The sequence below is a fragment of the Staurois parvus genome, unplaced genomic scaffold, assembly GCF_062004578.1.
Source record: "Staurois parvus isolate SC_StPar_1 unplaced genomic scaffold, SC_StPar_1.0 ptg000114l, whole genome shotgun sequence".
Taxonomy (NCBI): Eukaryota; Metazoa; Chordata; class Amphibia; order Anura; family Ranidae; genus Staurois; species Staurois parvus.
In genome coordinates, this window is record NW_028317910.1 from 5,151,610 (window position 1) to 5,179,590 (window position 27,981).

Genomic DNA, 27,981 nt, shown 5'->3' on the forward strand with positions numbered 1-27,981 from the left:
TGAGGAAGATTCTGCTCTTCACTGATTGGACATGGTCAAAAACATCAATTTCCCTTGGATGCTTTGGAAAAGGGCAAAAAGAGGGAAGGATTATATCTTTACTGAGGTGGAAGACTGATACCCCCTTACGAAGAAAGAGGGTCTTGGGCGCAAGACAACTTTGTCCTTGTGAAGAATGAGGAATAGATCTTTACAAGAAAAAGCTGCCAGCTCAGGGGCATGTCTGCCAGACGTGATAGCCACCAAAAAGGCTGGTTTTGCAGGAGAGGTAATCTACGTGGATTTCTCTGAAGGGTTCAAAGGGGGGGGGGGGGGGGGGCAGATGGAACCAGAATAGGGTCACAAGAAATCACAGGGAGCTGTAAGCCGATAGCTGTCCTGTTAGAGCACTGAAGGCCATGTTGTGGTCAAGTCCTGATTGTAGGAAGACCAGAGTACAAGGCACAGAGTAATCTCGGGGACTTGAAATGCCTGTGTTTACACCGGGCAAAGAAGGACCTCCAGGTATGATAACAGATCTTCCTGGAAGCAGCATTTGTATTTAGCAAAGTAGGAATGAGACTCAGAAAGCCCTCTGTTACTCAAGACATGGGCTTCAACAGCTATGCCGTTAAAGTCAGTGACTGAGAAGCAGGAGGGGTTAAGTGGTGTAGAGCCATTTTGCTCACTTTGAGCTCCAAGATGTTGATGGGGAACTTGGCTTCAACTGGTGACTACGTTGACTGAACTGTGAGGGATTGGAACACTGCTCTCCAACCAAAGACTAGCAGCTGTTGTTATCACCTTTAAATGATATGGCACAAACAACTTCCCCAGTGTAAAGGTTGGGTTGGAAATCCACCAAGCTGAACAGAAGCATAAGCAGATTGAAAGAAGGAGTATGCTTGTTCCATGCCAACAAGATGTTGTGTTGGAGAGGTCTCAAATGAAATTAAGAAAATGGAACAGCCCAGAAGGAGGCTACCATGAGGCCCAAAACGTTTGTGGAGAATCTCAAAAAGGGGGTGTCTTTTTGATCTCAAGACCTAAGCACGAGTTCTGGGACTGTACCATTTGTTTTCTGGAAGGAAGACTTATGCTTGGGCTGTGTCTAGAATTAGGCCGAAGTATTCCAGGTGACGAGAGGGTTGGAAAGGATTTTTTTTTTTTTTAAATCGATTACTCTTAGCTGAGAACCTGAAGTGTATAAATGGTCCTGTGGGCATTTGCAGATAGCTGGAAGGGAAAGGAGTTCTTCCAGAGGTGGTTGTCTAGACAACCTGTCACTTGAACGCTCCGAGTTCTTAAAAAGGGCAAAAAAGAGCTGCAAATACCCTTGTAAATACTGTGGGAGCAAAGGATAGTCCAAACGGCATTGAGATAAACAAAGTGATTGTCCTCTACTGAAAAGTGTAGGAAGAGCTAATGGAGTGAATAAATGAGAATATGCAGACAGACACCTTGGATGGCTACAGATGCTAGGTATTCCCCTGGTTTTAGAAAGGTGATAACTGACCATACAGATTCCATACAAAATTTTGGAACTTGAAGATATACATTTAGGGATTTTACATCTAGGATAGGACGGATACGCCAGTTGGGTTCTGGTACCTTGAACAGATTTGAATTGAATCCTTGTAACCCATCCTCCAAAAGTAGTGGAGTAAACACTCTCTACAACTAGAGATAGTTCAGGGCATTCTGCAAATCTGAGAAAATTTTGGTTGGTTCGTGAGATATAAGTGTGTACGACGTCTGTGACCAGAGACAAGCAAAGTGTAACAGATGTCTCCCACTCTTAGGAGTGAAAGCTCCTCTTCACTGGGAAGAGGGCTTTGCGGTAGTCTTGGTGAATATTGTGTTCCAAGTCTTGCACCATAAGGAAGGGCTGAATTTTGGCTTAGAGTTTGGAGTATGTGTAGAGTTTTGAGGTGCTCTTTGTTTTGAGGAGATAAAAGCAGCCGAAGTGAGGGCTTTTGGAACCTTCCTCTGTGGAAGGAGCTCTCCTCCTGTGACACCTTTGGTGAATATATCTAGTGCCTCACCAAAGAAATGTCCTCCTTTGAAGGGCATACATGTGAGGTGTCCTCTACAGCCAGCTTCGACTGTCCAGGATTTTAGACATAAGATTCTACGCATAGACAGAAATAGGAGCCATTCAAGCCAGCTAGCTGCAGTCTGACAAACAGAAATTGCAGCAATAGCTGGCTCCAGAGCTTGTTCTGCAAGAGTAAAGAAAACCTTTAAGAGTATCTCAAACTTTCTTTCAGAAGAATCTGTGAATGAAGGAACATCTTCAATGGGTACAGTAAAGTTAAGACTGAGATAACAGAGTCTACTAAAAAAATCCACTATTTTTGTGAATGCTTTTTCCACTGGATAGAGCTCAGGAATGATTCTCGGAGAGGTGAAAATCTTTTTTTGAACTGACTCAATCCTTATAGTGCCTATTCTTTTTGTTTGTGAATGGAGAATGTGTTTTAGTAGGTCTCTTAAGACCCAGAGAGGCATGGAGAGAAGGTGTCAAGTGTGACAATGCAGAGACTTTTGTGCACAGTAGAAAATGAGCATAACACTGGCAAGCAAATTGCATGAAGCTGTAACATCTGGCATATAAGAATGTGGGGGTGAGAAATATTTCCTGATCTCCTCTATCACTGCCTCCAGGTACTCTTCATTTTCCTCAATGCCTGCATCCCTTAAAGGAGCCTGGTGCTTTTGAGCCCTGGACAGTGATGGCTCTATTAAAGTTGTTAGTTGTCAAAGAAACAAGTTTTCTGCAGTAATTTGCCATAAAATGTAATCTGATACTCATCTAAGTCAGTGTGCTTAAAGCAGAACTACACTGCATCTGAGCTCTACAAATCAAAAACCCTATTTAATTAATTTGTAATATTTAAAGAAAACTCCCCCATCCATATCTCCATGCTTTATTCAGGTGGTAAATAACTTTGAAAAACTCCACCCTGGCATTTCTGGATGTGGCCTTCTTGAGTAAGGGCAGATGATTCATGAAGTATTTACTTCCTGGAATCCATTTGCCCTTAGTTTAGGCATGCAGACAAGAGGGTGTGCTTGAGAATTCCCCTCCTCCCTTCCTGAAGACTCCTGGAATGTATGACATTAGTTGCCTAAGCATGGAAACCAGGAAGTAACTGAAGAAATGTAAAAAAAAAAAAAAGCCAATGTTGATTGGCAGAGTGAAGTTCCACTTTAAGCTGATAACAAACAATTCTAATTTAAAGTAAAGTAAGTAAGTGAACCCTTGACGTTAATATCTGGTCGATCCTCCTTTGGCAGCAATGTCTTCAAATGCTTTCGGCAGCAGCTCTCGAGGTCATTCCACAACATCTTAATGGGGTTAAGGTCTGGGCTCTGACTGGACCACTCCAAAAGGTGCATTTTTTTTTACTGAAAGCCAGTCTGTGGTGGATTTACTTTATGCTTAGGGACATTGTCCTACTGCATCACCCAACTTCTATTAAGCTTCAGTTGGTGGCCAGCAACCTTGACATTATCCTGTAGGATATGTTGGTAAGCTTGGGAATTCATTTTTCCCTCGATGATGGCAAGTGGTCCAGGCCATGAGGCAGCAAAGCAAAGCAAAATCATGATGTTCCCTACACCATGTTTCAGCATTGGGATGATGTTGGTAAGCTGTGCCCTTTTTGTACCATACATAGTGCTGAGTATTCTTGAACAATTCAACTTTTGTTTCATCAGTCCACAAAACATTTTCCCAGTATCGCGGAGGTTTGCCAAGGTGCTCTTTGGCAAACTTCAGGTGCTCAGAAATGTTTTTATTTGGAGAGCAGAGGCTTCCTCTGTGGTGTTCTGACATGGACACCCTTGTCTGTTCAAAGACATATGTATGGTTGGCTTATGAACAGGGTTGTTTGTCAGTTTAGCTGTTACTCGTGGGCTCTTCTTTACCTCATTGAGGATTCTTCGTTGTGCCTTGGGAGTCTTGGCTTGGCTGGGTGCCCATGAGTAGCCACAGTGCTAAACTGTCTCCATTGATAGACAATTTGTCTGTCGACTGAGGAATGCCTAAACATTTTGAGATTTTGTATCCTTTTCCAGCCTTATGCAGATCATCTATTTTGATCGTAGGTCTTCAGAGTGCTCCTTTTTGCGAGGCGTGGCTCACATCAGCGGTTATGAACATCAACCTTAAATTGTTTGAGGTTCTTTTTTCAATCAAAGTAGCTCTAAACCACACCTCCAAACTCATTATATTAATTGGACTCCAGGTGTGCAAACTACTGACTCCAAATAGCTTTTGTTGAATTAGTCTATGGGTTCACCTACTTTTTCCTTCAGCACTATGAATGTTTAATGTATGTTTAAATAAAGACACGAAAAATTAGAATTGCTTGTGTGTTAACAGCTTAAGTATATTGTGTTTGTCTACTGTTGTAACTTCAATGAGGATCAGATCACATTTTATGGCAAATTACTACAGAAAATCAGTTAATTTCAAGGGGTTAACATACTTTTTCTTGCCACTGTAGTTGCAGAAAGGTCTGCCTTAGTCAGGTAGGCCACTTGTTGCAAGCCTGAAATACAGCTAGAACTGATGCAGAAACTGGTGTTGAACTAGGGCCCTGCTTTGGTGAAAGGGAAGCATAGCCACTATGAATGTTTTGAGTGTTTGGCAGAACTTTGGCAGAGCGAAAATGTTTACCTGAGCTTTTGCTGTGGTTCCCTTGCACCTTGCTTATGCTATTGCTGTCATTAGGTATTCCCCTGTGAAGTATTCATGGAGTAATCTACAGAAATTGGATAATCATGTCCGTATAAGAGTATGCAGCAACTCCGGTGTCAACTGTCCTGCAGCAAAGTCCTTGAGGTGAAAGGGCAGGAGGAGGCGCCTTACAAAAAGCTCAGGTGAAAATGGCGGTAAACTGTGAAATCTGCAGCGTGATTTAACACTTAGCATGATGTAACACCTCGCCATCCGACTGGGAAAGTACCAGCCTATAATCTAGGGTCTATGAATATCAAGCCTGGGCCCTGTACTGTATGATTCAGATCTGATAATTTGAGAATGACAGTTTACTAGTGTATATCTAGCTTAATCTTCTGAGATATACCTTTTCTGAAGGGTCAAGTTACACATACAACAGATATGGTTTTTGTGTTTCAGACAGAAAACGCCTTAGTCATATCCTTAATAATGACTTGTAAGAAAGACCCATTTGGGCTGAAATACGCAAGCTAAATCCGTTTAATGCGTAACTTTAAACTTCAATAAAGTTTATGTCGGGGTTATCTTGTGTGCTGGATTGTTTACACTCTTGGTATGGATTCAGTTTGCAGAAAGGACTGTTGCAGAGTACTGATGGAATGGAGTGTGAGCTGGATGTGGGGTCAGAGTGTCGAACTTTCTATATCTTCCTGTGCTCTCTGACTGAACAAAGAGAAATGAAGTAGGCAGTGCTGAAAACATATGCTTAAGAATTTAGAGCTGTGCTGTCGTGTCAAAAAAGGTAGGAGCAGAGCATACTTCTGGCACTTCAACAATACATTTTCTGTACCTGCAGCATGTTTAAAGGGGTATAACATAGGGAAATGTGCATGTATTCCAGAGATGTACTAAACATGTTTCTTTTTTTTTTGGCATATGCTCTAAGAAATAGGGGCACATATCCTTTTAATGCCTTTCCTCTCCACAGATACATATGCACTCACTGCTCAGGACAACCTGTCCAGTACAGCCGCACTGACTTCTATGGGACAGGCACCTTTCATCTCTGGCCATGGGAGCCTATGGGGTCATAATGCATAGGCATGGCTGAGACAGTGTGGTTTATGAGCTAAAGCTGGAGAGTGCAAAATCAGCTTCACTTCTGCATAGAAGCCAATCAGATTCCAGGTTTTATTGCTAAAACTTAATAGAACAAGCTGAGGTTACAGGCTGATCGACTAACAAGCATAGGTGAACAGGATTCTGAGTGAACCAGCTTTAGTAAATCTCCTCCAAGGAGACTTGTTAGGTTGCATGTGGAGGCCACAAGCCTGGGATCAAGATATGACTGTACCTTAAATACAAATCACCAGTGATACATAATGGTTGAACTATGCAAGTGGGGGGGGGGGGAGGGAAGAAACAATAAGATCAATGAATATAACCTCTGTTAAAGGATACTAGCTGTTGTGAATAGCAATATCAGTGCTATCATGTCCTCAGGCACTCACCTGTAGGTCAGGGTTTGCTGCAGCTTTCTGGAGCTCTGCGCTGATAATTTTCTCTGTCTTTTCCCTTGCTGCCTGTTCTACCATGCGCTGGCTCAGCACAGACAGCTTGGCCAGTGCACATGACAGTTCCTCAGTAGCCAGCGCTTGCCGTGCTCGGTCCTGCCAGCTCATTGCTCGCTCTGTCAGGCACTGCAATGCCTCCCCCTCTGGCAGCCGTACTGGAAGCTTCTGCAATGATACCAGCAGCGAGAGAATGGTCTCCAATCGTGGCCGCCGGGACCTCATACACTGTGTACAGAGAAACTTAACGTCTTTCGATTGCCAGTTGGTGCCCTTTTTTTGGGAGCTGGTCTTGGGCAGAGGAACACATGTGCCGTGAAACCAGTCCTTGCACAGTTCACATTGTAGCATGAAGCCACTGGCAGCTTTGCGGCAAACACAAAACCGCACCTCTTCAATGCGATCCACCATGGTCATCTTCGCCAGGTTGGCTGCCCGTATAGAACGCATGGAGTCCACCTCTTTGCGCTCCATTTCTTTAAATACAGCAACCTGCACACAACAGAAGAAAATTATCTTCAATTTACCTGGTTCATCAACCCACAAACACTGTTCAAGCTGACTTCCAGGCAAAACAGCTAAATACACAGATGGAATACATAAATAAAAGCGGTTTAATCTTCCAAAATAATTTTATTTCTGTCCATACAGTCCTGAGATTTACACAGCTCTGCCACACAGCACAGTCCTGTCTGGCGTGGCTGGAGACCATATTTTTCTCTAATGCAATTTATTAACATTTTCAGATCTTGTCCCCCTTGCCTGTTACTGGACAGTGAAATAAGAAGCAGCAGAATGATAAGCTCATCTCTCTGCCATTTGACTCTATCCTCTTATTAGCATGCTTTAGCTCCCACTGCTGCCTATCAGTCCGTGTGAAGAGGGAGAGAGAAGACTGCAGCTAGGCACAGTGCTGGGCCGATACAGGGCTCAGGTAAGTGTTTAGAGGGGGAGGGACCACAGCAAGTCCTAAAATGTTTTTTTACCTTAATGCAGGGAATGCATTAACCACTTCAATACCGGGCACTTTTACCCTCTTCCTGCCCTGGCCAATTTTCAGCTCTCTCACACTTTGAATGACAATTGCACGGTCATGCAACGCTGTGCCCAAACTACATTTTTATCATTTTGTTCACACAACTAGAGCTAATCTTTTGGTTTCTTTGGGGGTTTTATTTTTTGCTAAATTAACAAAAAAAAAAAAAAAAAAAAGACCAAAGTTTGAAAAAACAAAACACGTTTTTCATGGTTTGTGTTATAAAAGTTTGCAAATAAATATTTGTTCTTCATAAATTTAGGCCAAGGTATATTCTGCTACTTTTCTTTGGTGAAAATAAACCAAATTAGTATTTTTTAGTCTGCAGGAAAGTTATAGAGTTCACAAACTATGGCATATATATGAAAATTGATCAATCCTGAAGTACTGACGGCCAATCTAAATTTCTTGAGGCCCAGAAATGTCAGAACAGTACAGATATTCCCCAAATGACACTTTTTTGCAAAGTAAACAGTCTGAGGTATTTAATAAAGGGGCATGGCGAGTTTTCTAAAGCTGTAATTTTGATTGTCATAATTTTTTGGAAAATGAAGAAATTAAAAAACAAATTCACAATTTTTTAATTTTTTTTTTCTACATACAGTCACCAGTGTAGTACAGCATCATCATATAACTGGTGTGGCCGTGATCAGGATCTCTGACTGGTGACAGTACAGGAATTTTATTACCTTTTTTTACGATTTTCTTTTCATATTACACTATGACCAAAGCAGTCTAATGTTACCATAGTAACATTGTACTACTTTGGGGAAGTGATCATTATTTTTTGTTTACCCAATATTATTGCTTATAGCAAAGAATTTATTTGCTATAAGCAAGCATTCAACTGAATGAAATTGATTCATTCAGGATTATTTGATTAGCTGTGATTGGCCACAGCTAATCACAGGACACAGATGGGCTATGATTGGCCCAGTCTGTGCATGTGATCACTGTGACCAATCACAGCTAATAACACAATTGTATACAATGGATGGCATGAAAGGAAGCCATCCATTGTTTACAATAGTCATGTGACCTGCTGTGATTGGTCACAGCAGGTCACATGGTACTGGCAAAGGGCCAGTATACAGATCTGTCCGAGGTACACAGCCAGTGACAGATCTCACCACTGTGCGGCACTGTGGGCACGTGCAAGGCGCGATCCAGGAAGCTTGTCATATGACGCTTGCCTTGATTGACTAGCGTTACGCTCGGCTGTCATTTTCCTATTGGCTGGGAGGGAACAGGTTAAGGCAAGAAACATTTGAGCTTTAAAACCACTCTAATAATGTAAGTATTAACTAACACAGAAAAGCATTCCTTTTTTTTTTTTTTTTTAATTTTGCAGGTGTTCCTGATCACCACCACACCAGTTACAATATGATGCTGCACTGCACTGGTGACAGTATGTAAAAGGGGGAAAAAAAAAATTATTTGCAAAATTTTATAACAGCAACGAAGAAAAACTTGTTTTTTCCTTTATTTAACAAGAAATAAAAAACCCAGTGGTGATTTAAATACCACCAAAAGAAAGCTCTAGCTGTGTGAACAAAAATTTGATAAAAATTTAGTATGGGTATAGTGTTGCGTGACTGCCGCAGTTGTCATTCAAATCTGAGCACTGAAAGCTGAGAATTGACCTGGGCAGGAAGGGTTAAAGGTGCCCGGTACAGAAGTGGTTAATGTACTCTTATTATTTGAACCCACAAACATACCCCATTCCTGGACGTACTGTGGTTATTACACAATACCACATCTTATATATAAGCCTTAAAGAACTCTATAAAACATATAGAACTGGAAGTTTGACTTTGATATTTCCTTACTACGGAGGCTGTGTCCCGGTGCTCATCCAGAGGCTCCTCAAGTTCACTCATTGAGTCTAAATCCAATTCCTTCTCCTCCAAGAGTTCTTTTACTCTCCTCCGTTTACCCCGGCCGCTTCCGTAAACTCCAATATCACTACGAGGGCTCAACACCTGCATGTATAAGAAACAGAGAGGTCACCAAAGTTCTGCCATTGCAATGATGAACAATGGAGGCTGGAGGACAATCATGGAGATAACACAAAACAACATGAATAGGAAAGTGACCTAAAACCAGTTAAGGTCACCAAAGTTCTGCCATTGCAATGATGAACAATGGAGGCTGGAGGACAATCATGGAGATAACACAAAACAACATGAATAGGAAAGTGACCTAAAACCAGTTAAGGTGTTTCCTGCCGTCAGGTGGCTCTAAAAAACCATGAGTATTAAAATGCCACTTTTCCACCACTGGGCTCCTCCCAGAAGCAGTATACATGGGATTGCAGCTTCATTCTGTATGTCACAATTTATTTGGACCCATCTGAGCTGCAATACCCCATATGATGTGGAATGGTGAAACCTAGTCTCATTATTTAAAGAGAGCATTTAAAAAGAGCCTCCAAAAAAATTAAAATTTTTTTCTTGTGTACATACCAAAGCTGTTGCAGTAGATTTTTCAAACCATAGCAATGGCATAGATGTTTCTAATAACCTTCACAATATAGATTGTGAGCAATTCCTAATTCTTACTTCCTCATGCAGGGGATACTGTACAGGGACCTAGTGTTCATCCTCCTATAAGGGTTGAATGGGTATGAAAGTGCAACTTTACCGATAAAGCACATTATCCTTTGCTGCCAATATATATACAAAACACAGAAGATTTGGGTTTAGGTGCGTGAGGATTATTTATGATGGTAATTATATGAATTTATTTTAAAGGTTTCATTCTCTTTGAGCTAAATATCAATTTGTTTATATGGCTCTAGCTGCTTTAGATATATGTATTTTATAATGTTGGACCCCTGGATAAGTTTCTTGTGGGATCATTCTACATGCTCAAGATACTGAGATTATTACAGGCTTTTGATTATATACAGATAACTTAGGGGCCCTTATATGAACTGTTTCAGACCAGTGTGGGGAGTAGGGGTGTAGCTTGGAGTTATTTGGTCCTTTAAGATATTATTGATGGAGTGATTATTTTATCTATCCACGTAGCTCAGTTTAGAACGTGACCTTTTCATCCCTCCCTATATCTCAAGCACAAATATCTATACAATATTGGACCTTTAAGCTTATTGTTTCTACTTCATTTCTTTTTCCTCTTTTTCTTCTCTTATTTTTCTTTTATTTATTTTTTTTTATAGGGCTTATATTCTTTTTATCTATACGCTATACATACTCACTGGCCACTTTATTAGGTACACCTTGCAAGTGCCAAGAAAATGTCCCCAACACCATTACACCGCCACCAGCCTGAATCGCAGATACAAGGCAGGATGGATCCATGCTTTCGTGTTGTTTACGCCAAATTCTGACCCTTCCATCTGAATGTCACAGCAACCAGTCTGCCCATTTTCCTCTGATCTCAACAAGGCATTTTCATCCACATAACTGCCACTCACTGGATATTTTCTCTTTTTCAGAGCATTCACTTTAAACCCTAGGGATGGTTGTATGTGAAAATCTGGCACCAACAACCATGCCACGTTAAAAATCACTTAAATCCCCTTTCTTCCCCATTCCGATGCTCGGTTTGAACTTCACCTCGTCCACATGCCTAAATGCATTGAGTTGTTGTTATGTGATTGGCTGATTAGCAATTTGCATTACCAGCGATTGAACAGGTGGCTGATGAGCGTATTTTTAAATTTATTGAATTTGTCCCGCTTCCAAATTGGTGACTGGTTTTAAATCACTGCAACCTTTACTGCATTGTGAAATTTGAATAAACAGGTCCCCTGAGATATATAGTAGATGTATCACTATAGAATGTATCTTTGTTTTGTTGTTTTTTTCTGTCTGTTCATTATGGCTCTGCTTACGATTCTAGAGATAGAATTGTGCTCTAAAGTTTGCATACCCGTGCAGAAATCGTGAAATTTTGGCATGGATATTGAAAATATTACTGATCATGCCAAAAAAACGATCTTTTAAGGATAGTGATCATACGAAGCCATTCATGCAACATTGGCACTACTTACATCAAGCCCAATTTTCTTATGGTTACAATATGTAATGGTATATGTTTTTAGAAAGCATGTTTATGCTCAGTTTTTGGTACTACAATCATGTTTAATATTGTATAATAAAGCTATTTTTTATAATACTTGTATGAGTGGCTGTTGGTATCATACCTCAAAAGTCCCAGTAGTTTTTCTGGTTAGGGTTTTGTATTTTTCAGTATCCTTTGCTGCCCTTAAAGCCCAATTGGAACCTCTCAAAGTCAATAAAACAAATGAGGGGGCAGCCATATGTGATTGGTTAAGCTATTATTTTTGTTTTTGCTGCACTGGAGCTGCTGTAGGATGAGATAAAACCTGTTCCCTACAAAGTGTACACCTGTTCTCAATGGGTAAGTTGCAGCCCCCCCTCCCCCCAGCTCAGTGACATTGATGGAACATGTGTAGCTCACACTCCATGCCGACTGGAAAGCTGAAGTTCAAACTCAGTAGGTAAGTGGTGTGTCATACTGCTGCAGAGAAGCTTCGGCGTACCCCTATGGGGAGCAACAGATTTCTCTGCAGCCCAATGTCATGGGATAGCTTTTCAGCAATAAAGACAGCAGAAACTGATGCAGACATAAAGAGAGTGGCATCAAGGGAAAGAATATACTAGATTAAATATGCCACACAACACAGATAATGAATCTTACCTGCAGCAACGTGTAGCTTGAATTCTTCTTCAGGAAAGTCCTTCCTGTGCGTTCCCGCCAGGCTCGTGCGGCCGATACCTGGGACTCTAACTGTGGGAGGGCTTCGAGACGCACTGGGATGGGGCGAGCTTTGCTGAGCAAGCTCTCCAGCTGCTCCAGGTAGGCATAATGACTACCATTCTACAAAGACATAATAACCAACATTTGCACATTATGTACATCTTGCAGAGAGAGGACAGTGCACTATAGGCATTGTAAACTGTGCAAGAGAATGGAGAATGACAGTGCTACAAAACGGAGACTCAGACGATGTCCCTACCTGTATGGCCTCTACTTTGGCAGTCCAGTCTTTAGCTCTCTGTAGAGCATCCTTCAATGCCAGCACGTTCGGTAGATATGCCTGGATGCTCTTGGCCTCAACGATAATGCTCTCCAGACTGGAAACAGTGTGGTGTGGCCTGGGGAGGTAAAAACAGTCACAGAGTTATACAGAGGATTGCCAGAGTTAAAATGGTTAGCTCACGTTACCAAAAAACTGACTACGCAGATAAAGGACATTTGTAGATAAAAACAAACTGCAGCTTTGACTAAAGTTGAATAATGCTTTTGCTATAGGTGTAGGCAATTTATGTATCTCCTGAATGGAATACTCCCAGGATGTTGCTAGGTACATTGCTAAGTAAGGCCTAGTTGTTACTGTTCACCTCCTTCATCATAGCAGTGAGATCTCAAACGCTGAGCTCAGAGCTACTGCATCGGGGAGGAACAGAGTATGTGAGGGGTTTTGAATCAGTGAAGAAGCTAACTCCTGTAACGGTGGAGGTGAGCAGTAATGACTAGTCCTCACTTAGCAATGTCCTGGGAGTGTTCCAGTCAGGCTTTGGAAGGTGTGTAAATGGTCTACATCAAGAGCCAAGGGCATTATTCATCTTTAATCAGAGCTGCACGGTTCATTTTTATCTACAAACACTCCTTACCTGCATATGCAGCTTTTCTGCAAAAGGTGAACTAGCCCTTTAAAAAATACAGTAAATATGAAAAATAGTACCGTGCCTTCCACCAATGAAAACTAGGATTCAATAAAAAGCAGAGGTAGCACAGCTATGCATAACAGAGAGTAAATACTGACAACTGTTCTTTATTATAGATGAACCCCTACAACAAAACAGTTCAGTCAAAGCCTCTTACTAGTCCAGAAGGTAGAACGTAACATTGTCAGTATTAGTTCTCCTTAAAAGGCAAACAAACATTGCAGTTTAGTTTCCCCTAATGAACAGCAAGAGTAAAAGATCTGTGTTCACCTGGCCTGCAGACAAGCTTTGGCCTTCTCCTCCCATCTCTCGGACACTGTCAGCAGTTCTTGAAGTTCGCCCATTGCTTTCTCTACAGCGTGATGAGGAGCCAAACCGACACCGGAATCAATTAGCTTCTTCATCACATCCAAAGTGACTTTGTGCGGGTCAGACAGAGTCTGACGGACTTCATCCAACCAGCGTGCCTGCAACAGTTCCTGCTTCAAGCGAGGCAGCTCTGGGAGTTCTACATATAGGTTGGAGCCCAAATCAATAAGAGCCTGCAGCTTGCTGGAATCTGGAACTTCATCTAACATGGCTTCCTGTGCGCGCTCATGAAACTCCTCCACATCATCCAACAGATTCTGCACAACAGAGAACAAGGAGTTTGTTAAAAACCATCGCCAGAATTAGACAAGTGCTTGTCACATATACCAATCTATTTTTTCCTGCACTTTTCATACAATGAACTAAGGGCTAATGGCCTTACTAAAGCATACAAAAGATATTTTACACAATTGTGCACTTTAAACCTTGTGGTAACACTTTGGGGAATGCTCTTTTCTGTTCCAGCATGACTGAGCCCCTTGTGCAAAATGCCACATCCATAAAGATATGGTTTGACCTGTTTGGTGTGAAGGAACTCAAGCAGTCTACACAGAACCCCAAAACCTCAACTCTCTAACACCTTTGGTGTGGATTAAAACATGGATTGCGAGCCAGGTCCTCTCATCCAAAATCAGAACCTGACCTCACAAATGTTCTTTTGGTTGAATGGGCACAAATCTCCACAGACAAAACACCTACATCTTTTCCAGAAGATAGAAGGCTGTTATAGCCGTACATACGGGGGGTGGAGGGCCACTCCATATTATTGGCTATGGTTTCAGGATGGGATGTGCAAAAAGCTCATATAGGTATGATACATTCAGCTGAAAACAAACTTTGGTCATACAATGTACAAAAGGATTCTGTTCCAATCCACAGTTAAAGCAACAGAAAAGCTGGAGAAAAAAAAAAAAGCAATTAAGATTTTCTGTCTTAGTGTGTTGGTTCACCATGATGGAGGCCTGTACCCCCAGTATTTTTCAGGTTTTCCTATATACTAATAGGAAGTATAAACTTGCATGACTACAACACCCTAGCTTGTTCAGAAACTTTTAATGCATAAGGAACAATTTTCCACAACATAATTTTCACATCAAGTGATCTTTATATTGACCTCTAAATATAACCTATTATAAATGTTAATTAGAGATGAGCGAATCGAACATGACGAAGTGGAATTCGTTTCGAATATTAGGAAAAATTCGATTTGCGCCGAATCCGAAAATTAGCAAACTTCGGATGCACAAATCGAATTTTCCCCGATCGGCCGATTTTCATCCCTTCTACAGCCGGCAAAAAGTGTCCCTGCAGAGAGCTCCGCTATTTCTGACAGTTCTCTGACAGTTCCTTCACATTTACAGCGGTTGAAACATTGTATCTATTTGTTTCCATTTAGGATACAGATGTTTTTATTCGGAAACAAATAGATACAATGTTTCAACCGCTGTAAATGTGAAGGAACTGTCAGAGAACTGTCAGAAATAGCGGAGCTCTCTGCAGGGACACTTTTTGCTGGACTGGAATTCTTCTTATTTTCATCCTACTACTTCTTCTTCTTCATCCTCATCCTCTTCTTCTTCTTCATCCTCATCCTCTTCTTCTTCTTCTTCATCCTCATCCTCCTCTTCTTCTTCTTCTTCCTCACCATCATCCTCTTCTTCTTCCTCACCATCATCCTCTTCTTCATCCTCACCATCATCCTCATCTTCTTCTTCTTCTTCCTCTTCTTCCTCCTCTTCCTCTTCTTCTTCATCATCCTCTTCCTCTTCTTCTTCTTCATCATCCTCTTCCTCCTCTTCTTCATCATCCTCTTCCTCTTCTTCATCATCCTCTTCTTCTTCTTCATCATCCTCTTCCTCTTCATCATCATCCTCTTCCTCTTCTTCTTCTTCATCATCATCCTCTTCCTCTTCTTCATCATCATCCTCTTCCTCTTCTTCTTCTTCATCATCCTCTTCCTCTTCTTCTTCTTCATCATCCTCTTCCTCTTCTTCTTCTTCTTCATCATCCTCTTCCTCTTCTTCTTCTTCTTCATCATCCTCTTCCTCTTCTTCTTCTTCATCATCCTCTTCTTCTTCTTCATCATCCTCTTCCTCTTCTTCTTCTTCATCATCCTCTTCCTCTTCTTCATCATCCTCTTCCTCTTCTTCATCATCCTCTTCCTCTTCTTCATCATCCTCTTCTTCTTCTTCATCATCCTCTTCTTCTTCTTCATCATCCTCTTCCTCTTCATCATCATCCTCTTCCTCTTCTTCTTCTTCATCATCATCCTCTTCCTCTTCTTCTTCTTCTTCATCATCCTCTTCCTCTTCTTCTTCTTCATCATCCTCTTCCTCTTCATCCTCATCCTCTTCTTCTTCTTCTTCTTCCTCACCATCATCCTCTTCTTCTTCCTCACCATCATCCTCTTCTTCATCCTCACCATCATCCTCATCTTCTTCTTCTTCTTCCTCTTCTTCCTCCTCTTCCTCTTCTTCTTCATCATCCTCTTCCTCTTCTTCTTCTTCATCATCCTCTTCTTCTTCTTCATCATCCTCTTCTTCTTCTTCTTCATCATCCTCTTCCTCTTCTTCATCCTCTTCCTCTTCTTCTTCTTCATCATCCTCTTCTTCTTCTTCATCATCCTCTTCTTCTTCTTCATCATCCTCTTCCTCTTCTTCATCCTCTTCCTCTTCTTCTTCTTCATCATCCTCTTCCTCTTCTTCATCATCCTCTTCCTCTTCTTCTTCTTCATCATCATCCTCTTCCTCTTCTTCTTCATCATCCTCTTCCTCTTCTTCATCATCCTCTTCCTCTTCTTCATCATCCTCTTCCTCTTCTTCTTCTTCATCATCCTCTTCCTCTTCTTCTTCTTCATCATCCTCTTCCTCTTCTTCTTCTTCATCATCCTCTACCTCTTCTTCTTCTTCTTCATCATCATCCTCTTCTTCTTCTTCATCATCATCCTCTTCTTCTTCTTCTTCATCATCATCCTCTTCTTCTTCTTCATCATCCTCTTCTTCTTCTTCATCATCCTCTTCTTCTTCTTCTTCTTCTTCATCATCTTCTTCTTCTTCATCATCCTCTTCTTCTTCATCATCCTCTTCTTCTTCATCATCCATCATCCTCATCCTCTTCTTCTTCATCATCCTCTTCCTCTTCTTCTTCTTCATCATCCTCTACCTCTTCTTCTTCTTCATCATCCTCTTCTTCTTCATCATCCTCTTCTTCTTCATCATCATCATCCTCTTCTTCTTCTTCATCATCATCCTCTTCTTCTTCTTCATCATCATCCTCTTCTTCTTCTTCTTCATCATCCTCTTCTTCTTCTTCTTCATCATCTTCTTCTTCTTCTTCATCATCTTCTTCTTCTTCATCATCCTCTTCTTCTTCTTCTTCTTCTTCATCATCATCCTCTTCTTCTTCTTCTTCTTCATCATCATCCTCTTCTTCTTCTTCATCATCCTCTTCTTCTTCATCATCTTCTTCTTCTTCATCATCCTCTTCTTCTTCATCATCCTCTTCTTCTTCATCATCCTCATCCTCTTCTTCTTCATCCTCATCCTCTTCTTCTTCATCATCCTCATCTTCTTCTTCATCCTCTTCTTCATCCTCATCCTCCTCTTCTTCTTCTTCATCCTCATCCTCCTCTTCATCCTCATCCTCCTCCTCTTCTTCATCCTCATCCTCCTCCTCTTCTTCATCCTCATCCTCCTCCTCTTCTTCTTCTTCATCCTCATCCTCCTCCTCTTCTTCTTCATCCTCATCCTCCTCCTCTTCTTCTTCATCCTCATCCTCCTCCTCTTCTTCTTCATCCTCATCCTCCTCCTCTTCTTCTTCATCCTCATCCTCCTCCTCTTCTTCTTCATCCTCTTCTTCTTCTTCTTCCTCAACCTCTTCTTTTTCATCCTCTTCTTCCTCTTCTTTTTCTTCATCCTCTTCCTCTTCTTCTTTTTCTTCTTTTTGTCTTCCTCTTGCAGGTCACTGCTCATGCGCAGATTTTTTATCGGCAAAAAATCGTCCGATTTGCCCACTATTGCCGCGAAAATCGGCCGATCGGCAAAATTTTTTTTCCAACTTTACAGAAAAAAAAAACGGCCAAAATACCGAAAAACGGCCGACCAAATAGCCCACTAACGATCCGAAAATCGGCCGATTTTATTTTCGGCCGAAAAATCAGCCGATTTTCGACCCATCTATGGCCTGCATTAGGGCCACAGAGACTTTAGGGCCACAGAATCGTTACTCAGGGCCACAGAATCGTTACTCAGGGCCACAGAATCGTTACTTAGGGCCACAGCTATCAAAGAATCGAAAATTTAAAGTGACATACACCCTTTTTTTTTTTGGTGGCTGTCGTGCACAGTTGGTGCTGCAGTTTGCCGATTGTGCAAAATAAACTGACTTTCTGCTTCACAACCACTATTGTACGTTCAAAGAGTTAAATCCATTTACACGCCGGCTGGCGGTAATATTTTTTGGGTGATTAGTGCATTCCAGTGACACAAACGTACAGTTTCCAGCCAACGGCAAGCTGCAATTGACCGATTGTGTACCATAAACTGACTTTCTGCTTCACAACCACTATTGGCCTTCAATTGAAGCTGCTTCCGCTCCGCCACTCTGCCATTGGACTCTTGATAGTCGTCTCCCCACGCTGCTGCTGGGGGGACTTTTTAACCTAGGCCTGTGTATGGCCTTCAATTGAAGCTGCTTCTGCTCCGCCACTCTGCCATTGGACTCTTGCTAGTCGTCTCCCCACACTGCTGCTGGGGGGACTTTTTAACATAGGCCTCTGTATGGCCTTCAATTTAAGCTGCTTACGCTTCGCCACTCTGCCATGGGCCCCTGTACCGCCTCCTCATGCTGCTGCCAGGTCCAGAGTGTGTCATGGGTCCCTGTACGGCCTCCCATTGCTGCTGTCTCCATTGCCACACTCTGCCATGTGCCACTTTCAGGTCTCCTCACACTGCTGGTGGGTTCCATTTTGTCATAGGGTGCTGTATGGCCTCCCATTGCTGCTGCCTCCACCGCCACACTGTGGCTCCACACTCTGGTTTTGGCCCCGTGACTGCCCAAATGAGTGAAGTGTGCGGTGATTCTAAGATCGACGGCACTCATCTGCATGTCATACTGACTGACAGTATTATTTCTCTTCCCCAGCAGACTCCAAGGGCATTTAAATTAAAGGTACAGTGTTCTGCACTAATATAAAGGCTCTCTGAAGCCTAGAAACCCTTTTAATAAGTTAAATTCACAGCGAATAAATTCGCATCGAATCAAATTTATTCCGCAAATTCGGCGAATCAGCCGAATCGAATTTTTGAATAATTCGCTCATCTCTAATGTTAATACTGGTACCATAAGGTATCTGCATTTTAGCACACTTACATTAGGTACTTAAAAAAATCTGCTACAGATACCTTTAAAGTGACAGCAATATTCTTTTCTTTACATCAACCAGTCTAAAATATTTTTCAGGCTTCTTTTGTCTGATACAAGCTCCCTGTCCTCCACTGATGCACCTCACTGCTACTAGTGTAGAACGAGCACATGCTGGTCACGTGCTGCACTCCACATGTACTAGAATTCCCATGGAACGGATTGTGTATGCACGTAGATGTGCGTCCATCTTTGGGGTGAGCAGGAAACAGTAGCTACATTCGCATACACAAAAGGGGCATGGAGAACAAATGTAGCCACTCTAAAACAGGAAGCCTGAGAACAGCTTTCATTTAAGAAATGACTAAGAAAAATACAGATACAGGTGTACCTCAGTTTACAAATGCCTCAGTTAACGTAATTTCCATTGAAAATAATGCCTTGGTTTACAAATGTTTTACAAATTTTTTTCGCAGTACGAAGTGTATGCAGGTGCTGATTTTTAAATGCAATTACTGGCTTTTTTTTTTCTTCACTATAGCTCACAGAACTAGCTGTCACTTTCCCTGGAGTTAAAGGAAACTATTTCTTTTAATTTGGGGAAATAAAACTAAAAGGAAACTTTTTTTTTAGCTGGAGGGAATATGACAGTTGAATCTCTGAGCTATAGTGATAGTTACATTTAAAATATATTGCAAGTATTTTATTTAAAATTTTAAGGCGCACATATTGGCTGCAGACATTAAAAATCTGCCTTTACAGTTGATTCCAGGGCTGACAAATCCTGCCTACCCTTCCTGTTATTGATCAATGAGGCTGGCTATTTGCGTGACTGGCCAATAGGAATGTGTGGAGCTGGAGCTTGGCAGCAAGTACTGACACTACAGTGAAAGTGTTACTAAACCCAGGACCCTGGATTCACTATATCTGGTCTCCCAAAGTACACAGAACATGGAAATGCAATTATTTTAGTAAATATAAACTGCTAAATACCTTTTCTCATCAGCAGTATATAGCAGTCTTGTGATTGCGATCAGTGTCTGGCCAAGCAATGGTTAATCTTGTAGGCAGTTTTTATTTTCCTCTGACTGGCCTATGAAGTTGCATAACCCCTGATCCTGTCTGGACAGTGCTGATTGGCCTTGTGCCAATCACATGCACCCTCTCTAGCAATACACACCAAACAGAGCATGTGCAGACTTGTCACTGCTGATCTAACTATTGCAAATGGATTGGGGACAGCTTGTTTTTAAGTGTTAAGACAGACAGTTTTGAAGAATAATGCAAGGTCCACTCAAATTGTCCAGGACCCCTCTCACTTTACAGATACATTTTACACCTGCTAACAGTAGGTGATTTGTGAAAGGGAAAGTGGCCCAGACAGTGTAAACAGACCTTGCATTTTACTGCATGGTCTGTTTTAAGGCTCAATTGCTGATGAGGTGAAAAATCCATTAAAATATAAAAACTGAACGAGAATTGCAATCCTCTAAAACAGCGGTCACTAAATGGCGGACCATAGTCTGCGAACGGCCCGAGCAGCACTGTCGCCCGGACCGCCATCCCACAATGACAGATCCACCGCTGAGCAAAGCAGTCATCACAGCAACATGACATCACGTGTGCGCCCTGCCCCTTTCAGCTCACTGTCTCTCCGGCTCCCGATCCCTGCCTGTACACAAGCATCCAGCGAGAATCCCGGCACAGCTCCTGTCTGCCCTCAAGGTAGGGTGTAGTCTTACAGGGGCACTCTGATGGACACATTGAATGTTAAGGGGCACTCTGATGGGCACAATATAAAATGTATCCAGCAGAGTGCCCCTTAATATAAATGTGCCCATCAGCGTGCCCCTCAACATAAAATATATATTATTAACTGATGCTGCGCTACTCAATAATAACAAAGGTGCCAACCCACAAAACGTAATGAACAAAGGTGAAAGTAAACCAATGTGACAATGAATGACATATTATCAATAATAATAAATCACTGAAGCATGAAAGAAATGACCTACAAATAGTGATCAATATTCATATTTGAGCAAATAAATATATATTTTGATAAAAATAACTTGTTAAAAAACAACAAAGTCTCAATAAATATGCGCAAACAGATCCTCCACCAGCTAGCATGCAGGTTGCCCCACCCCTTACATATTTAAGAACTGTCAAACCACCAGAGCAGACAGACGGCGGGAGTCCCCCCCTGCCCTAAAGCACCCCCCCATTTTCACTGTCTGGATTGCAGTTAGATGCTTGCTGCAACTCTGGCATAAGTAGGGTTACTGGCAGCGCAGGAGAATTTTTTCATATATACCTTAACATAAAATGTGCCCATTAGCATGCCCTTTATTTTATGTTAAGGGGCACGCTGAAGAGCACATTGTATGTTAAGGGGCACTCTGACGGGCCCATTTTATGTTAAGGGGGCACAAATGGGCACATACTGTGAAAGGGGCACACTGATGGGCACATGTGATGGAAAGGGGCATTCTGATAGGGAATATGATAGAAAGGGGTTCTTTGAGTGCAAGGGGGCACTCTGAAGGGAAAGCTGATGTAAGGTGGCAATGTGATGGGGATACCTGATGTAAAGGAGCACTCTGATGGCACACCTGATGTGATGGGAATACATGATGTAAACCTGCACTCTGATGGCGACACCTAATGTAAGGGGGCACACTGATGGGCACACCCTATTCAGACCTTGGCCAGACGAAAAATTTTAGTAACCAGACCTTGAATTTTAATTCAATACCCCTGCTCTAAAACCTAACCCTAATCCATAACCTAACCCCAATACTAAATAATTCCATAGAATTCCACTTATACTATAATACAGGAATAGGCAATCTTGGCACCCCAGATGTTGCAAAACTACAAATTCCATCAAGCTTCTGTCTCTGGGAGTCACGTCTGTGTCTGTCAGTCATGTATTGCCTCGTTGGATGTTTACTTCCACAACAGCTAGAGAGCTGAGATTGCTTACTCCTGCTGTACTGAGTGCTAGATTGCCAGTGCTGCAGACATCCTGTCCTTCATCGATCTTTTTTTGGATTTTCTTGCATTTTACATTCCATTTATTAAAAATAAATAAAACGTCATTCTAGATGTAAAAGACATGATCATAATTGCATGGGCTCACCTTAACCTGACGGGCCTGTGTGACGACGCAGGGCAGGCTGAACAGCTGTTGGACAAAGGCCTTCAACTCTTCCATAGTGAGCTTAGTACGTGCCTTCCCAGTGTCCTGACTCAGCTTACTGTACAAAACAAGAACAAATGAGGCAGCTGATCCTCATAGAGGGAATACATTCATCATGACAGATCATGTACAGAGGCGATAACATTTTCCTCAATGAAAATCCCCAGACATAGATAATAAAAGTAATAAAGCAGATAGTACCCAGCAGATAATTAACCAATTCAATACATAAACTTGCAAATTATTTCCTAGTTAATTTCCAGTATAAATGGAGATCTCCATTAAATATCTGTGGAAAGGATGGTGGAAGGTAAGTGTAATGTGTCAAATTTAGCCCTCTTGCAAGCAGAGACTGCACGCATTCTAATGATATCAGCATTGGTTAAACTTTTTTTGTTCTGGAAAAAAAAACCAAAAAAAAAAAAACCAAAAAAAAAACCCCAGAAGGTTCACCCTGACGCTCCTCACGCTGATGGGTTTCTCCCAGAAAGGGCTTAGTCATAAAGTCACCAGAGGTTCTAACCCTTCTCCACTAATTAAAGCTGCCTTCCTAAAAAAACAAAAAGCCAGTGTTGCTATACAACTGAAAAGCAAACAGTCTCACTTGTGCTTCTGTTTCTTGGTGAGCAGCAGCTGAGCAACAGAGGCACAGGTTTCTGCCTCCTTTACAGCATCTCTGAGTCGCCGGTAAAGTTCGTTCTCAGGGAACTTCCGGTCCTCGGCATCCTCCAACATCACTTTCAGCTCTATGATGTCTGTGAAGAGAGCAGGAGAGATCAGTCTGTATGAAACAACAAAAAATAAACTGCAGGTTTGACCGAACTAGCATATGCATGGATCAAAACATAGGGCACCCGAGCCACAATTGTTGGCATGTGGGGTGCTTTGGGAGAGGGTTATACGAATACTGTACTACAGGGATTCTACATACAATCAAGAGAGGTAGCCTCATTTAGCCCATTTTCTTACTTATGAGGATCAGATAGTGTGCACACGCTATGAGGTCAAGACCATTGGGGATATAGTACACAATGGGGTCCTGCGATCCTTTCATGAGTTGAAAGCTTTATACACTGCCTGGCAAATAGGCATTTCTTTAGGTTCCTACAGCTCAGACATGCATGTCAATCACAGTTTGGGAGGGCCCCAGTCACCTTTGCCCCCTCAGACATAGAAACTATGCTACGAGATGAAGACCTACTCAAACCCTTGTCTACCGTATATATAAGTCCCTGTTTCCTCCCACTCCTGATCTTGATACAGAGGATTGGGAGGATATTTGGGATGCCCCCTTTGTCAGGCTCATTTCTGCTCGGGATCAGCTTATACATTATAAATTTGTTCATCGTATTTATGACTCCTGCTAGGCTAGCTAAAATATTTGATAATGACTCATCCTCCTGCTGGCATTGCTCAGTCTCTGGGGCCGTATGACGGGAGTCACTTTGGGTGGGGGGCCCATGGAACCCGGCTCACTTTGGAGAGGTGGGGAGACCCCTGTCTCAGCTCCCCATATCCCTCTTATGTGTAAGCCACCCTGTGCCTGTTAGGGGTACAGGGTGATCTGTCCTATTATTGTGTAGACATGTCTAGGAGATAGGTGGGGTGGGGGTTGTGGATTGTTTGGTATTATGTGGTTGCATCCCATTGCTCTATTGTTTGTCTGGTTTGGGAGCAAACTATTATGGGATGTATGTGTTTATGTGTATTAGCTTAGTGAGGGGGTTCACATAATAATTATATTGGATTGTTCATGTACATTGCTTAGCAGTCTTGTTGGCCAGTGAATTCCTGTTCCTGGACTATGTGACAACAATGCCTTTATCTGTCGAAATGGTGGGGAGAGAGTTTCTTTGTAACCTGTAGGATGTATGTGTCTTTGGGTGGGGGGAGGGGGTGTCTTATTTCTCCTGAATGTATATTTATACTGACGTTCCCTGTACAACACGGCATGGTTCTCCTCTCTCTTTCATTTTGTCGTGTAACTGGATGACTACCTGGCTTGTTGGCCATAGCCACAGCTTGTTTTTTGTTGTTAATCAACAGAGAACTGTTCATAGCGTTCCTGAGAGGAGATTTATTGAAGCCTCTGTTGTGTTTTTTTAAGGTGGTGATTTCAACTCATAAAAGGATCATGGTTGAGGAAGGTGAATGACATTTATATATAACTGTATGAGTCTGAGTCTGTGTGTAAGGAAACCAATAAGTGTGCTGACCTAAGTACGGAGTGTCCAAGATCTTTCAATGCTGGTGCTTATTCCAAAGACAATAAAACAGCTAAAACAGTTTTTTTTTACATGTATGCTATGCTGAAGGAAGCAATAAAATCTATAAATATAAAAACAGCTAAAATCGGGAGTACAAGGACCTCCCTCTTCCTCAGAGCTAAACTATTGTACAATACTTGGAAGGACTCAAAATGGCACAATAACTAACATTAAATATTTAGAAGACACATACAAAGTGCCCAAGGGCTGTATTTTGACAGCAGAATGCTTGAGTACTCTATATATTATTTTCTAATTAAAGTGCTCTTAAACCCCAAAACAAAAACATGTAATTTATTGAGTTTGCCAATCTTTAACTATGGTGGCCTAATTAGTTTTCTTTTTGAGGGCTTTTTATCCTTTTCACCTGATAATTTGGCCAGTAATACACTTCCTGTTTTAGGGTGTTTCCACTCTGGATGGAGGAGCAATGGAGACACCTTTGAATAGTCGCATTATCAATCTTGGGAGAGGGTGGCATTAGTCAAGTAGACCCAACTCTGCTATTGCATCTAACAATGTAAAGCTGATCTCCAGGTACACTTTTTAAGCCGTTATAGGAAAAAAAATTTTCCTTTTGGGATAAAGGTTTTACGTGAGTAAAAAAGGCTGACCATTGTAAGCACGCCTGTCATTGTTAAATGGTTTGTCCAAACCCTCTAACTGCCACTTTTGCTGGAGAGTGTGGTCTGTTAAAGGAAGATGAAAAATAACATTACTGGCTGGATCAACTGGTGAGAATAAAAGGAAGAAAAAAAAGAAAATACACGTATGCAGCCGCCACATACAAGAACTGATAAGCTACAATATAATACATTTTTGATTTTGATTTTAATCCTGCTTTTATTTGGGTAACTGTCATTTTCAGTTATTCCAAGTATACAAAATATTTGAGATCTTTGTATTCCCAAAAGAGGGTGGCTGGTTTAAGGCTGGTGCACATGGGCTGAATATCGGCTGGTTCAACAGAAACCGACTGACATTTGGCCTGTTTGTACAGCAGCCTGTCCAACAGGAGCCAGTCTAATGATGCTTTTATCGAATGGGCATGCTGGAAAACCAGCGACCATTCAGCACTCACAAGCATACGGCTGTGAGCGCTGATCAGTGTTGTCTGGCAGGGGGGGAAAAGCAGTCCTCCTGTCAGAACACAATAGCTCAGCAGGGGAGATCGCCGCACTAACATCGCTTAGTTAGTACGATGAGCTGTCAGTTTTTTTCGTTCAGCTCGCTGGGTTTGAAAAAGAGAAAAAAAAAAAAAAATCCCCATATGTATCGAACATCATATTGTCTAGTTGTGAATGAACACCATCATTAAAACGTTTTGTACTCTCAGTTCTTTAGTCTGGCACACACCCTGGACTGGACTTTTTACACATGGATTCAATCTTCCAAGATCGGTTTGAATTTAAATGATGGCTGTGAGAAACTTCTTAAGCTGTATCTAAAAAATTTTTTTTTTTTTTAAATTCAGCTTACCAGTCCTAAGTTATGATGGCTGCATTAGTTTTCTTTTTTTCAGGCTTTGCTCTTATATTTTCACTTCGTGCTCTTGCAATAAAACAATTCCTGTCCTAGAACTACAACATTCACTCGCTGTATTGTGTCTAGAGGATGAGCAATATTGTCACCTTATGATAGGAAGTGTGCTAGCACTGCACTGAACGCCTTTTACTCACTCTTCTCTGTAACATATGGGTGAGGTGTTCTGTAGTACTAATAACATTTCCCAATACCATTGTTTGAGAGAACACTACAAAATACTCATGGCAGCACTAGATTTCGCGGAAGATGAACAGATTTTTTTTTTTTTTTTTGCACTTATCGAACAGTGCAGCAGAAGGACTAAATTATTTAGACTTTTTTGGCAATTCCAAAACTAAAATGGATTAGCCTTGTGGGTTAGCAATGCCAACCTAATAAACCTTCCTCTGCAAACACATTGACACACCTTTTTTGTGACTGAGGCTTGCAGTCAGTGCTTCTGTTACTCGACTGACCCAGGTATCATAAGACTGCGCCCGTGACTTTACACCATATAGCAAGGCAGGGAAATCTTCCAGAGAGTAGCGGTACCTAGAAGTAGCAAACACAATGCAGCAATAAAAAAAACAAAAAAACAAAAGAAGAAGGGGGCAAACTTACAAATGCAGCCTGCAGTCCTAAAATATATACAAGTGTTAAAAAAAAGTGTATTTCTACCTCAAACGTATAATTGTTTTTTTTATTTTGTATGTAAAAATATTAATTCATCTGTTATACAATCATAAAGTGAAGTGAAAAAATGCTGCGCTACATAAACCAATGGTGCAAACCATTATATTACCAAAAAACAAAGTTAAAAAATAAATAATTATTAGAAAAAAAAATATGTCCTAACAAGAAGTGAAGAGAAAAATGGAACACAGACAAAACTAAAAACACATTTTTAGTAGAGTGGAAAAGTTAGAAAAGCTGACAGTGTTTTTTAATGCTTTCTGTGCCTTCCTGTTCCAATGACACTCCACACATATTTCCTTTATGGCTGTCAAAAGGGGACAAGGAAGTAAGAAGAAAGCGCTTTAATGTTGTCAATGTCAGAAATAAGACCTATTTGCACACTTTTAAAATTAAATAAATCATTGACTAGTGTGTAAGGCCCCTTCCAAACAGGGTGGACTCCTAGCGGATCCGTCTGCTCAGCGGGGGATCTCTCCACTGATCCCTGCTGAGCAGGCGGACGACAGGTCTGTGTCTGCTCCGTTATGCAGCGCGGACACAGACACAGCCCGCTGTGTAGAGTGGACACAGACACAGCCTGCTGTTCTCTATGGTTGGATGGAAACGACCCACCTGTCCGTTTCCATCCGATCTGCTGGACAGTTGGAGAACACATACCCATCCATCTGTTTTTAGCATACAGGATCAGATCGGATGCTGGTGGGTGTCCATGTGCTCCATAAAGAGCTATGAATGGTCCGATCAGATCAGCCTGAAAAACTGACAAGTGCACCCATTCAGACAGTCAGTGTGAAAGGGGACTTAGGCTTTTGAAATACCCCAGTAAAGCACAAGTTAGGGTAGCTTAAATGTATGACCATGTACAAACCTGCTACAAGGATGCTCACCTGAGACACTTGTCCTGCATTGGACAAGAGCACAACTCCTCGCCGTGATGCAGACACACAAGACGATCAGTACTGCAGCTACAAGTGAGGGCCGAGAGAAAACAAGTTGTTCTACAAGTTGAGCATTGCCTCTCATCATCTGGGACAAGTTCAAATACTTCTTCTTCTGACTGCTGGACTCCCTGCAACCAAAACAGCATTTCTCAAAAAAAGAAGAATGGAAAGAACCAACACAAAATTTAACAAACTGAACAGCCTACCAGCTGTAGGACAGCTTCCCGCAGGCGAGTCTCTTCCTCAATCATTATGGTCATCTCTTTGCACACAGCTGCTGCCAAGCCAACATCCAAGCACTCAGGGTCAGCTGCCATCTTGAAGATCAGTTCCTCATGCGAGAAGACACAGTATCGCCTCAAACGGCGGTAATGATTCACACACTGGCGTCCGATGGGCAGCTACCAAGGATAGAACAAACACAATTAATTTATATAGCCTTTTTTTTCCAAGTGTGCCAATTCCAGTAACATGCACTAACCAGCTATTGTTTTGAATGGTACTCGTCAACTGTATGGGTTTATGGGGCCGGTTTATGGGGAACTTGTGATATATCGGTGACATGAGAAGCCTGGCATACCAAGCCACCATACCAATAACACATTTCTTTTAATTTTGAATA

The 27,981-nt window shown here is 41.7% G+C and overlaps 1 protein-coding gene across 2 annotated transcripts in view; it reads right to left on the reverse strand.

The window, feature by feature from the left end:
* KDM5A (lysine demethylase 5A) overlaps window positions 1-27,981 on the reverse strand; it is a 96,143-nt gene that overhangs the window by 29,924 nt on the left and 38,238 nt on the right. For both annotated transcript variants that reach the window (XM_089671767.1, XM_089671766.1), the window contains exons 14-23: window positions 27,566-27,760; window positions 27,306-27,487; window positions 26,150-26,274; window positions 22,536-22,686; window positions 21,872-21,989; window positions 13,267-13,622; window positions 12,285-12,423; window positions 11,966-12,145; window positions 9,106-9,258; window positions 6,181-6,732 (exon numbers count right to left, since the gene is read on the reverse strand). In XM_089671767.1, coding sequence (XP_089527893.1) covers window positions 6,181-6,732; window positions 9,106-9,258; window positions 11,966-12,145; window positions 12,285-12,423; window positions 13,267-13,622; window positions 21,872-21,989; window positions 22,536-22,686; window positions 26,150-26,274; window positions 27,306-27,487; window positions 27,566-27,760 — 2,151 coding nt within the window. The remainder of the gene's footprint in view (window positions 1-6,180; window positions 6,733-9,105; window positions 9,259-11,965; window positions 12,146-12,284; window positions 12,424-13,266; window positions 13,623-21,871; window positions 21,990-22,535; window positions 22,687-26,149; window positions 26,275-27,305; window positions 27,488-27,565; window positions 27,761-27,981) is intronic.